Source organism: Dreissena polymorpha, chromosome 16 (genome assembly GCF_020536995.1).
Source record: "Dreissena polymorpha isolate Duluth1 chromosome 16, UMN_Dpol_1.0, whole genome shotgun sequence".
Classification (NCBI taxonomy): Eukaryota; Metazoa; Mollusca; class Bivalvia; order Myida; family Dreissenidae; genus Dreissena; species Dreissena polymorpha.
In genome coordinates this window covers 34379423-34393366 of record NC_068370.1, presented here as the reverse complement: position 1 = coordinate 34393366, position 13944 = coordinate 34379423, and the positions used below count along the sequence as shown (strand labels likewise).

At 35.4% G+C, this 13944-nt stretch overlaps 1 protein-coding gene across 2 annotated transcripts in view; it reads right to left on the bottom strand.

Moving 5' to 3' along the window:
- LOC127862113 (transitional endoplasmic reticulum ATPase) overlaps window positions 1-11708 on the bottom strand; it is a 41119-nt gene extending 29411 nt beyond the window's left edge. Inside the window, exons 1-5 of one of the 2 annotated variants that reach the window (XM_052401100.1) lie at window positions 11554-11708; window positions 7058-7160; window positions 5533-5705; window positions 5027-5107; window positions 1813-2005 (exon numbers count right to left, since the gene is read on the bottom strand). In XM_052401100.1, the coding sequence (XP_052257060.1) occupies window positions 1813-2005; window positions 5027-5107; window positions 5533-5705; window positions 7058-7160; window positions 11554-11570 (567 nt within the window). In that variant the 5' untranslated portion in view covers window positions 11571-11708. Of the gene's footprint in view, window positions 1-1812; window positions 2006-5026; window positions 5108-5532; window positions 5706-7057; window positions 7161-10899; window positions 10935-11553 lie in introns of those variants that run through there. The other variant, XM_052401099.1, reaches the window with a different exon arrangement.
- Between the last annotated feature and the right edge of the window lie 2236 nt (window positions 11709-13944).

The following is a 13944-nucleotide window of genomic DNA, read 5'->3' as shown; positions in this document are numbered from 1 at the left end:
TGACCTTGAAGAATGACCTTGACCTTTCACCACTCAAAATGTGCAGCTCCATGAAATACACATGCATGCCAAATATCAAGTTGCTATCTTCAATAATGCAAAGGTTATTGCAAAGCTTTAACCAAAGTTAAAGTTTTGGGACACACACAATGAATGAATGACAGACAGGCCAAAAACAATATGACCCCGATCTTTCGATCCGGGGGCATAAAAAACTAAAACAAGAGCACCGCATAACGGGTGCCACGCTCGGCTGCGAAAGCTTGTCAGAATTTTCTTTTTTTAGGTCACAGTGACCTTGACCTTTGACCTAGTGCCCCAACAAGAGATGTGTTTGTCAACAACACAATGCTCCTTATTGCGCCACTTTGAAATAAAAATTGTATTTATCATTTGGCAGGTATAGACATCATCTTCCTTTAAAGCTTTATTACTTCCCTTGGATTTTGTCCAATCCAACTGGGGGGGGGGGGGGGGGAGGTCTGTTGACAGTCAAAAATTACCAAGTCAGACATCACTGACAACCAAGGCCTTTGGTTTATCAAAGAGATCATAGCCAGAGTTCATCATGTATGTATGGACATAAGTCCACTGTTATTTAATGAAAACTAGCATTCACAAATTAGAACAGGTAAGAAGTGATAATTATATCAAGAAATGTGGTCGTCAGAAACACAATGCCCCCTTTTGCGCCGCTTTGAAATAAAATTGCTATTTATCATTAGGCAGGTATAGAAATCCTCTCCCTTTAAAAGCTTATTACTTCCCTTGAATTTTGTCCAATCCAACCAGGGAAAAGGGGGGGGGGAGGGTCTCACAGTCAATTATGAGATCATAGCCAGAGTTGATCATGTATCTATGGACATAAGTCCACAGGTATGTTCAAAGAAAGACAAATCAATCATTTGAGTTATAAATAATCAACATAATAAATATGTACAGTAACTGTGAAAAGAACTTCAATTCTTGGTAAGGAAATATTTTATACGAGATTTATAATTATATAAATTACTTCCCTTGAAAATAATTGTCTCTAACAAATCTCTTTTTAGTAGCAAATAATTAAAAGCCACTACCGTGACTGTGATTGCCCACTCGAAATGTGAAGCTCCATGAGATACACATGCATGCCAAATATATAAAGTGGCCATGTTCAATATTGAATAATTATCTCCCTTTTTAAACCTTATAACTTCCCTAAAATTTGAATTTTTTACCGTAGACCGCAAAGGATGACTTTGACCTTTTACCACAATGTGTTTGTCAGAAACACAATGACGCCTACTGCGCCGCTTTGATTTATTTAACAAAAATATATACGTGGGCAGGTCAGATAACTATGTCCATTTAAAGCTTATTACTTCCCTTGACTTTGTTTTTTCGACCCTAAACCTTAAAGGATGTTCACCTTGAAATTTTACCACTCAAAATGTGCAGCTCCATTATATACACATGCATGCCAAATATCAAGGTGCTATCTTCAATATTTAAAAAGTTATGGCCAATGTTAAGGTTTTAGCACGATGCCTACAGCGGACGACGAGCTGGCTATGACAACAGCCTCGCTAATTATATAAATTAGTTAGTCTTCAAAATAAGCAATCGAATTTAAATTAATTTGGAGTAAGTGAATGTAATGGGATCATCTATATAAAGCTAATAATAAGAGAAAGTCTGATAAAAAGCTGAACAATTAAGAGTTTACAGGTTTGTGTTAATTTTAATTACAATCACTGATGGAATGGTTCTCTTTCAAACATATTTTGTTTAAGAAGAAACTTATATGGCCTTTCATGTAATTTAAATACGTACCTCTCTTTTGACTGGCTCTCCCTCACAGTGTATAACAGTATCTGGAGCGACTATGCAGTATGGGGCTGGGTCTGTTTCTATTACTTTGAACTCTACGGCTCTCATGCCTCCGCGCACAATAAATATGTCCCCCTTTTTGATAGGTCTGTAGGCTTCCAGGAAATATGGCTTCAGGAACACATCAAACAAGTTTCTGAAACATTTATTAGAATTGTGATCCAACATAAACATCTTTATAAAAACGACAATATGTTGTGTATTAGCATTTAAATCATACATTCATATTAAAGCTGAAAATAACTATCGGTATGAATATCTTTATTATCACAGGTGCAAAAAAAATCGTACATGATTACATTTCTTGAAATAACAATAACGCCTTGAACTAGTACAGTCAAATCATAATGATTAGAAAAGTCACATTGATAAACAACCATTACTTTGAATTGTCCCTATTTTTAACAAGAGTTCCGCGGTCGGAGATGACCGCATTGAAGCCGGATTTTTGATTTAAATGACAGGAAAGTACCTTTCGTGTTTTTGTCAATGCAATACTTAAATTACTGAAATATTGTTCAAAGGTCAAAATGAAATGTAAGTACTTTTCAAGGCATGAGCAAACCTTGTGTTATGTTTTGAATGCATGCATATACATGAACAACAATAACATTTAAGGTCACAAATATGAACTTGAATTGACAATTAGGAAAGTTTGATCTCAATTTTTTTATTAGCAAATTAGTAACATATTGTTTGAAGTTTCCATCAATTTCATTATCAAATGTAAGAAAATAAATAAAAAAAACCTTGTCTTGTAGTGGACTGAAAGCTACCCCAACAAAGTAAAACAGCAAAAATTATAATATTTTAGAGCCCTTTCACATTTGAAGTTGCCGCAACTGTGAACCTCAATTGAATGTCCTTGAAATTACCAGTGGTAAGCATACCAAAGTTAAATCATGAAAAAAATATTCACATTTAAGGTCACTGTCAATTGAAAGACTTTAAAATGACCAGTTGTTCTCTTGACCAGTGGTCATCTGTTAGTCATGGCAAAGTCCATGTCCAAGCATACGAAAGTTAAAACAACTTTTAATTTTTAACATTCAAGGTCACAGTGACCTTGACCTTCAATGACCTTAAAATGACCAATTGTCATCTACTAGTGCTGGCCAACCTTCATGTCCAGTTTGAAGACTGTAAGTCCAAGCATAAGAAAGTTATACCATGAAATAAGAATTTTAACATTTTTACATTCAAGGTCACGGTGACCTTGACCTTAAAATGACCAGTGGTCATCTACTAGTTCTGGCCAACCTTCATATCAAGTTTGAAGACTCTAGGTCTAAGCATACCAAAGTATTAACAACTTTAACATATTTACATCCAAGGTCACAGTGACCTCGACCTTCAAATGAATGACCTTGAAATGACCAGTGGTCATCTAAGTGTGCTTGCAAACCTTTACGTCAAGTTTGAGATTCTAGGTCCAAGCATACCAAAGTTACAACAATTTTAACATTTTAACATTTAAGTTCACAGTGACCTTGACCTTCAAATGAATGACATTGAAATGAATGACCTTGAAATGACCAGTGGTCATCTAAGTGTGCTTGCAAACCTTTACGTCAAGTTTGAGATTCTAGGTCCAAGCATACCAAAGTTATAACAATTTTAACATTTTAACATTGAAGGTCACAGTGACCTTGACCTTCAAATGAATGACATTGAAATGAGCAGTGGTGATCTTCTAGTACTGGCCAACCTTTATGTCAAGTTTGAAGACTCTAGGTACAAGCATACCAAAGTTATAACATGGAATAAGAACTTTAACATTTTTACCTACCAAAGTTATAAGAACTTTAACATTTTTACATTCAAGGTCACAGTGACCTTGACCTTAGAATGAATGACCTTGAAATGACCAGTGGTCATCTAAGTGTGCTTGCAAACCTTCATGTCAAGTTTGAAGACTCTATGTCCAAGCATACCAAAGTTATAACAATTTTAACATTTTAACATTTAAGGTCACAGTGACCTTGACCTTCAAATGAATGACATTGAAATGACCAGTGGTCATCTTCTAGTACTGGCCAATCTTTATTTCAAGTTTGAAGACTCTAGGTACAAGCATACCAAAGTTATAACATGAAATAAGAACTTTAACATTTTTACATTCAATGTCACAGTGACCTTGACCTTCAAATGAATGACCTTGAAATGTCCAGTGGTTACTTACTAGTTCTGGCCAACCTTCATGTCAAGTTTCAAGACTCTAGGTCCAAGCATACCAAAGTTATAACAACTTTAACATTTTTACATTCAAGGTCACAGTGACCTTGACCTTCAAATGAATGACCTTGAAATGTCCAGTGGTTACTTACTAGTTCTGGCCAACCTTCATGTCAAGTTTCAAGACTCTAGGTCCAAGCATACCAAAGTTATAACAACTTTAACATTTTTATATTGAAGGTCACAGTGACCTTCACCTTCAAATGAATGACCTTGAAATGACCAGTGGTCATCTGTTAATCCTGGCCAACCTTCATGTCAAGTTTGAAGACTCTAGGTCCAAGCATACCAAAGTTATACCATGAAATAAGAACTTTAACATTTTTACATTCAAGGTCACAGTGACCTTGACCTTCAAATGAATGACCTTGAAATGACCAGTGGTTACTAACTAGTTATGGCCAACCTTCATGTCAAGTTTCAAGACTCTAGGTCCAAGCATACCAAAGTTATAAGAACTTTAACATTTTTTATATTGAAGGTCACAGTGACCTTGACCTTCAAATGAATGACCTTGAAATGACCAGTGGTCATCTGTTAATCCTGGCCAACCTTCATGTCAAGTTTGAAGACTCTAGGTCCAAGCATACCAAAGTTATACCATGAAATAAGAACTTTAACATTTTCGAGCACGCCGCCACCCCGCCCGCCCGCCCGCCCCCCCCGCCCGCCCGACAACATCAATCTATAAGCCGAGATTTTTTCGAAAAAAATCCGGCTAAAAATGGGATTTCAAACTAATTAAATTTAAAACATAAAAGTTATAACAAAACAGATTCAAGGAAATTATAAAGTTTGAATTTTCAATACATGCTTTCAGACAAGCTGTACATACATACTATGATTGAATTATTGCCACCACTGGTGAGTATTATAAGACATCTAACATAGATCAAGATGATTCAAATTAAAAGCAGCATACCCTGTCAATCCTTCAACTGTATCATCAATAGGCAGCACATGGATTCTCTTGCCATATTTAACATCTGGACATGCTTGTATGCTGAAATGGTAGTTTATCAACAATAACAAACTGAAGAAAAGCAGCCACTGTTGACATGGGTGTTTCAAATAATCTATCTCAAGTGAACTAGTTTTAGTCCTGTATGATAAAAAAAACTTGTTAACAGTAGATATTGTATAATAAACGAGATACTATTTTTCATGTACCTTCAATCATTTCCATTTGAGGCAATTGAAATTAAGGTGTAAGGATTGTTTGATCATTCACAAAGCAAAAATCAAATTACTAAATTAGATTAGCAATTTGTTCATTTGGCTCATCAACCACAACAGTTTGACCACACATTTAAATGTCACTTTTTAATTTTGCCATGTTCTTCTTTGAATTATATATTCTGAATTGTTTTTACATTATTTATCATAGTTTAAAGTATATCTACACAAACCCTCATATTTATATCTTACCTGACAACATCTCCTAATCTAACACGGAGATTATTTCTAACACATCTGTTTATTCTGATTTTGTCATCTGTGACGGTATCATCAGAAAGAACAATACAAACAGTCTCTTTCCGACGTTTGCCCTTCAACAATACTGTGTCACCACGGAAAAGCTGAAGTTCGTCCATTTTTTTCTGAAAAAATAAAAATGTATTAATATCAGCTATCGTAATTTTCTCTACCTTACTGCATAGCAAAACCAGAGAACATTGTCAAACAATTTAAAAGGCTTGACAGTATCTCTAGGCTATATACGGACATCCTCAATTTTCTTCAACATGAAATAACATGATTGTTGTATAATATGTGATTACAAATCTTTGTATCAGATAAGGAATGTTAAATTATTAAAGGGAGCTCGCTATCGTGTTTTGATGTATTTTTCCAACAATTGAATATGAATTGTATTTTCAATGAATGGAATTTTGAAACCTGATCCTGCAATATATAGCTGTAGTTATTTCCAAACTGATAATGAAGCTTAACCTGCTTTATACTCATGGAATTTTCTGAAGGAAACATCATGCATAATGTTTGATAGGTTGGTCATTGACCTTGGGTCAATATTTCAAGGAACATACTGACATAAGAATTAGCCCACAAACCTTGGCCCCAACAATTGTGCTCAACTTGTACTTTTGTAGATTTACAGAAGAAACATGTCATCAAAAAAAATTAAAAAATATATATATATATATAATCTTGTCTTGTTGAAATATAAGTTTATATCCCTACACTTTTTGTTCTCACAATTTGAGAAATGGGGCGGAAGCCAATTAGATTGGAAAATTGTTATTTTGACCAAACTTGGGAAAAAAGTGTTTGTTTTTATTGCTTTCAAATACATTTTACTTCAAAATTTAGAATAAGTGTTTTAATATTATGTTCACTAAGTTTCAACTTAGGAAAGGGGTATGAAATAAATGTTTTAATTATTGTCTTTAATTTTATTTCCTTTTTTGGGGGAAAGGGGGGGGGGAGTTCAATTGGGAATTTCATTTGATTTGAGAAAAACATATTTTGTAGATTGGGAATCAGGCTGTAGAGTCTTGGTCTTGTGATTAGTACCTGGACCCATCCACCTCTGCTATAAGGTCTTAAGAACCAGTATGTTAACAAGCAAATTCATTGAATTGATATCCCCTGCCAATATGCTTCTGGACACAAAACTGTTATATTTGACACTAAAAAAGCATTTTTTTTAGATACAAAGGGCCATAATTCCATTATTAACAGATGGTGTACAATGCCATTTGGCGTGCATCATCCTCTTATCCATATATATACTCATACCAATTTTCAATGAAATCCGCCAAAGCACTTCCAAGATATGGCACCGGACACAAAAGTGCCCCACGGACGGAATGGACAATGCCAAAACAGTATCTCTCCGCCTATGGCGCGGGATAATTATGTAAATGTATATAGAGAAAACACACAGAACCATGTGTGACAGCAAGCCACGAGGTGTCAAGAGAAAGTTTACCTGTGAAAGTGATACAACTGAATTGTCTTCATTTATTGCTTCTTCTACCAGCAAACGATTTGGCCTCTCCTTTTTACGGAGAATTGCTGTGGCCAAGTCATCACTGAAAAGACACAAAAATAATATTCTTATATATGTGTATAAATAATTTTATTTGCTTGTCTGAACGAAAGAATTAAAGTCAAATGTTTAATATTTAATGCAGTAATTATTATTTTATTTTAATCTGGTATATAAACATGAAAACATTATATTGCCCATTACAGATACAGTATAGTCTGTAGATAATGATAGCAGTGCTCCAGCTAGGCCTACATGGAAAGGCGCCCCGTCCTGCCTTTTTTTATAGACATACCCAGTATTATAATCTATAAATCTCTTCCAACATTGTAATTAATGAATTCCTCATTGTAGATATTTTATTTGCATGTTTAATTATAATTGAAATAATATATTCTAACAATTATTAACATCATAATATTCAACAGCGAGCATACCAGATACGACCGTGCACTCGAAAGTGCGCCATGGACTAAACACTGCGTGTCTAAAGTGCCTTTTTTACTAAATGCCCCTCCCCTTGCCCTTTTGAAACAGGGTTTTTCATCTGATTTTGGGGAAAGGGCCTGGCCTTTTTTGAGGGGAAAAAAATTGCGCAAAACGCCAGATTTTGGGGAAAAAAATCACACGAAACGCTGGATTTTGTGGAAAATAAGGAAAGTCTTATATAATCAATTAAGCATATTTTACTGTTTTTAAAACAAATTCAAGGAAACAGAAAATTTAATTATGCAATATTTTTCTTTTTTCTACACTGGATCAGGTTAACTTATATATTTAAAGGTTCTAAGAAAAAAGAAAAAAAAATTATTATTTTTTTTTTTGGGAGGGGAAAATGAAATCTAGGGGAAAATTTACCAGCTGAGGGGAACAAAAAATCGGAGGGGAAAGGGTCACAAAGAAGGAGAAAAAAAATCTGTGAAATCCTAGCTGGAGTAATGTGGTAGGCGTATGTATCATTAAATTCATAATATTTATTACACCAGTGCTCCAGCTAGGCCTAAATGGAAGGGTGCTCTGCCCTGCCATTCCGAGGCCTTGCCCTGCCCTTTGTCTAAAAGTGTCATAACAAAATAACGCCAACTAAGACATAACAATTATTGTTTGTGATTTTGTTTATAAACAGAAGTAATATTTTCACCCATAACGTAAGAGTATAATGTACAGTGCTCCAGCTAGCAATAATTAGAGGGGCGCTGCGCCCCTCTAAAATTTGCCCCATTAAAAAGCGCCCCTGTATTTTTCTGTCAAATGCCCTTTTGGTCTCTAAATTCCTGTTATCAGGCCGTATAAATCGCCAGAAACATCAACATGAATACACAGAAAACACCCTTACTGGTACATGACTACCTGGGGCGTATCAAGTCAACACATTCTGAACAAACAAGCCCCAAGGGCATGATTTGTTATCAGATCACTACCGTATACGTGCGCTTATAAGACGCCCTCGCTTATAAGACGCACCCCGACTGGCGACTTCGGACTTTATAATGGGTGGATTTGAGATTGACCCGCGTGTAAGACGCGGTCAAATTTTGCCGTATTCATCGGCCGGAAAATGGCCGAAAAATGGCAGAATGTTAAAGAAAATCATCAATTAGTAAAACATTGAGAATTTTTCAAACTCGCGCTGCATACAATTAGTAATTCACGCAAGTCTGAAAAATAAAACAATCAAACAACAAAGTAAATAATATTTGTTTATTTTATGATATATTAGTGGGTTTTAATTTAGTATAATAATTAAATAAGTATTATTCATGCAATAAAAATAATTATCAAATTGACAAAATTTCTAACAACTGCGTATTAATCATTTGCCCTAACAATTGCAAACAATTGCAAACATTAAACATATTACGTTCGTAATATCAATGCACAAGCAAAATTGATCGTGTCAGTCATCTTAATTGTATTGTTTGCCAGGTATTGAAATCTAATAGGCCGATATTTTGAAAGCGTTTAGTTTTATTACCTAGATTATGCAAATTTTACGCCCATTGTCTATCAACAATAGGTAACGCCTACTTTCATAAAATTAGCCAATCGCGTGATAGAGTGATAGACTCCGAAGCGCAGATCGAAATCACGTGTCAAGAAGAAAGCCATATGCGGATAATTGCATGCGGTCGCTCTTTGCTCCCGTCGTTGTTGGCCCCTAATAAATAATGTGTCATCGGTATTAGTGGTTCGTCTGAATAAACGTGTTTATTTAACAATTGACAGTTGCAAACTGGTAACTTATTTCAGAGGATACCCTAATTGCCAATTATGTCTTAATTGAAAATTAACGACGTGGAACAAAGACGACCAGGTGATACAAACTTGTCAAATAGCATTTGTAATCGGCAGCGTGTTTACTGAGAATTGATTTTGCTGTTGTTTTAAGCATGTTGGCATCGTGTTGCCGCTTACACACGTATACTATAATGGCCAATTTATATGGCATTTAACGACGTCGCGCGCAGACAATCAGGTGATAAAACCTTTTCAAGAATAATCACGGACAATATAACGTCTTACGCCCCAAAAATAACAAAATTCAAATTAAAAATAATAGACAACAAAATCAGTAACAATACATTTTATTACAAATAAATCGGTAACTGAACATAGCGTTCCGATACACGGTACGGGCCAATACAGACTTTAGAGAAAATGCAAATGGCTGCCGCGATGATTCAAAACAACTTTCAAGTGTCCAACTTGGCTAGCATAAGCCCAGTAAACTCGATATTTTGATTTTTTTTGTTTATTTTCACCAGTATCTCGCTTATAAGACGCGACCCCAACTGTTACTTATTAATTTAAGTCTCAAAAATGCGTCTTATAAGCGCACGTATACGGTAATTAGCCTTTAGTTGCAGACGATAGTAACATGCTGTGAAAGATAATCTCTGAGGTCACGCTTGGTTAGGCACAATCACACTCGAATGAAATTAAACTCAGCACTATTGAATTTTTTTAACTTCTGAATTCTTTGGCTATGATTTTTTGTTTGCAAAAATAGTGATTTTAATTCAAAGTACCTATTAAAATTTGAAAATGAATCATCTTTTTTTAATGCGAATATGCGGTTAATTTTTGTCCGAAATTACGGCATGGAAAAACATATTTGTGTTTGGATTTTATTTCTGAACTTTAAAACACTGTCTGTCCTCAATCATGATGAATTTTAACATGAATAGGGGCAGACAGTTGTTATTTCAACAAATAAAGAGCTTATTTGGAAGGAGGATTTATCACTCTGCAAGTAAAATGTAATTTTGATATTTACATGTATTTTCGCGACCTAACAAAACTGTAAACGTTGTTGACATTAGTTGAAATAACCATCATTGTTTAAGATCGCGGTGTTGTAGTTGATGAGGTGTCCGCCTAGCGATCGGGAGTTCGTGGGTTCGCTCTCTACTCGGGGAGCATTCTCATTATCTCCTCCATAGACACCAAGTACTGGTTCTTCCCAGGAAACGGACTCTATAATGTCCCTCTGCCAGTAATGCTCGAAAGGGCGCATGGCAGTATATATAGATATAGATATATAACCTGTTGTAAAAGTAATATATCCTATTATTAACAATAACAATGTTTCATTTTAATCTCCAGACTGGATGTTACTTCATCGTGACATTGATCATTGTTTAGACTTAAAATTTGTCAATACAGATTTTTGTTTTAATTAATACTATTATCGTGGACAAACATTGGCTTAACAAGTTATTTAAAACATTTATGCTATAAAGCACATTGTTTAAGCATGTGTTTATATCTTTAATGAATACCTTGCATGTGAATATTCCATTACTACTGCTATTAATGCGTCTTTTCACTATTAAAATGGTGTATTGTAAACTGTATATTCTAAGATGAAAGGTAAAATTTGTGTGAAACTGTGATTCATCAATGATGTTGAGCTAAAAATAGCATCATTACTTTTGCTTTGCACTGTGACATGACAATATTTTAGTTTGCAACATTTTCTAGATAGTTCTAGAAGGGTATTGACTTAACCAAATATTGTAAATGGGTGACCATATTTATCAATTATGTACTTTGATTGCATATCAAAGTTTGACACTTCAAAAGACTTATTTTGAGTTTAGTCTAGGAGAATTCTGGTTTGCCTATGACAATTTAACTGTCAACTAAACTTATAACAAACAAAGAGACAAGTTATTATGTAAACATTTTTGAAAGAGCAATACATGTTGGAAAAAAGTTCACTATTTTCCATCTATATGATTGAAATGCTACCGATTCTAGATGACACAACACAATTGTTTTGACATTTGAAGTTTCTCCATGATGACAAATGAAAATTGAAACAAAAATTTACCAACGCAAAAAAATACTAATTTGAAAATGACCTAGTTTTGTCATAAAACGACAATACGAAGTTAAATCTAAATTTGATACGTAAAATTCACATTACTGACCCGGATCCTTCAGCCATTATAGTTTTTTGGAGATAAATTTCAAGAATTACGTGTCTTTAAAAATCGAAACTTGTTCCTGTCCGCACCGGCGAATATGGTTGAATGAATTCACGTGCACACGTGATTAGAACGAGTCGTATGAAGTTATATATTTAAATAAAAATAATATACACCCAACACTATTTTTTTATTCAAACGATTATATAGTTAGTTTTGGGGAGATAAAAAGGACGAAATATAAAAATATTAAATTGTTTATAATTAAACATTATGCATCGTTGTCAGACGAACACTCTTTGTCGACATCAGTATGATTAGACAAGGGCCTATACAAATATATATAGGTCCCTTGATTAGACCGCCCTTACGAAAAAACTAAAAGATGTGAGCATCCCGCGAATATCTAGCGAACATGCAACGAACACAGCTATTCGTAGAAACTATTCATGAGATATTTGCGGCTAGCCGTAAACATCCTGCGATTGATTTGATGGTTGTTCACGAGATGTTCGCGGGGGGACCAATGATCGCGGCTTATTCATCAGAAGAACTTAGAAATTTGTTCTTCTTCCAAACTGTTCGCGGCATATTCACTTCAAGGACTTTGAACATTTTTTACCATGTTCGCGGCATATTTGCCAGAGGTACACTCTGATTTCTCTCAATATCAAACTACAGTCCAGGTTTTTAATTAACAAACCATCTGATAAGCCCTGCATTTGCGCCAAATGTTGGATTGCCTGCTGCTAATCTTTTGGTTATAACATATAACAGCCTTTTCTGATTTGCTGAATTCAAATTCAGAAAGTTTATACTGGAGTAGACATGGTAGAAAATATGCAGGTTAAACATGTTATTAAAATGAAGTTATAATTTCACATAAAGTAGAGTTAATGAGTTTTTCCATTACCAACACCTTCTTAAAACAATAATGTATATTAATATAATTTGGAAAGTGACATGAAGTGTTGTTAAAGAGTGATGTATACAGAATTTCAGCAGTCTGTCTATCAATAGAATAACAAATGAATTAAGGTTTGTGCTTTTCATTATTTCAAAATGTTCCTTTAAATGTATGCTTCTTATGTCATAAGTGTAGACCTTTTTATGTTTTATTTGAGGCTATAGTATGGCAAATATAAGTTTAAAAGCAGCTGTCACACGAATATTCACTAAGTGCAGTTTGAAGCTTGATAACGGAAATGATAATGTGAACAGATTGATGATAGTGTTTTGTCACTTCTTGGATCCACTGGATGTAAATTAGAATCCATCCAAGTGAATAAATCAATTACAGGTATACTAAGACAATGTCGCATGTTTGCAATTTTCTTTGTGTCCACCTTCATTTTGTTATTCAATGAACATGCATGCATAAAATCCTTAAGGGCAGGGGTTTGCTTCATGAAGATATTCATTATTCGCGAAATGTTCGCTGAAACCTGTTCGCGGGATGTTTGCGGCAACATGTTTGCTGGATATTCGCCACAACATGTTCGCTGGATGTTCGCGGCAACATGTTTGTGGTAGGTTTGCTGGATGTTCGCAGCAACATGTTCGCAGAAGGATCGCTGCATGTTCGCAGGAGGTTCGCGGGAACTGTTCGCGGCAAAACTAATTTGCATGTGAAAAGTGAACACCAAACGAATATCCTGCGAATACTTTTATCTATTTCATCCGTTCATTCGCGCCATGTTCGCCTGATGTTTCCGGCATGCTGTTTGCGGCATGATCGCAGCAGGTGTTCGCGGCAACTATAGAATTTCCATAATGTCAGGACAGTGGACAGGGCAATACCATAAGTAGTTCCAACTAGAGACTGAGCAGGACTTATTGAAAATACATCTTAGTATCTTCTTTAATCTTCTCCTTAAGATCAAAGCAATCGAAATATCTTGAAAAATCAATCCCCAGCATGTTCAATAACTAATTATCGGTCCACGAACTTTGGGATTCTTGAAAACAGATCTGACTGCTGACACCCACGAACACATCCCTTCCAAAATAGTAAACGAGCAAAAACTCACTCTATGAATCACCAGGCAAGTAAAAAGACAGCTTTTGAAGTTTGGCGGTCGCCATGAGGGGCACGTGTGGGCCAACAAGTACACATGACTTGTCCCGGACGTACTCATTGGTCTTGTGCTCCATGTTGGAGATGCTGAGCAGTCTAACAGGAGAATGGAGACAACCAGGGACATGTAAAGACATGCTTGGTGGGGAGGCTGGTGGGGTGCTTGTCAACATTCAGCTCTGTCTGGCCATCGCTGCGGTTGTCATAGCAATTCTTACTCGGACCTCAGCAGTACAGGTACCATCATTGGAGAGAGTTGCTCCAAAGTACTTCAAGCTGATAACTTCCTCCAGCTTCTCGTCTTTCGTTGTGATGTC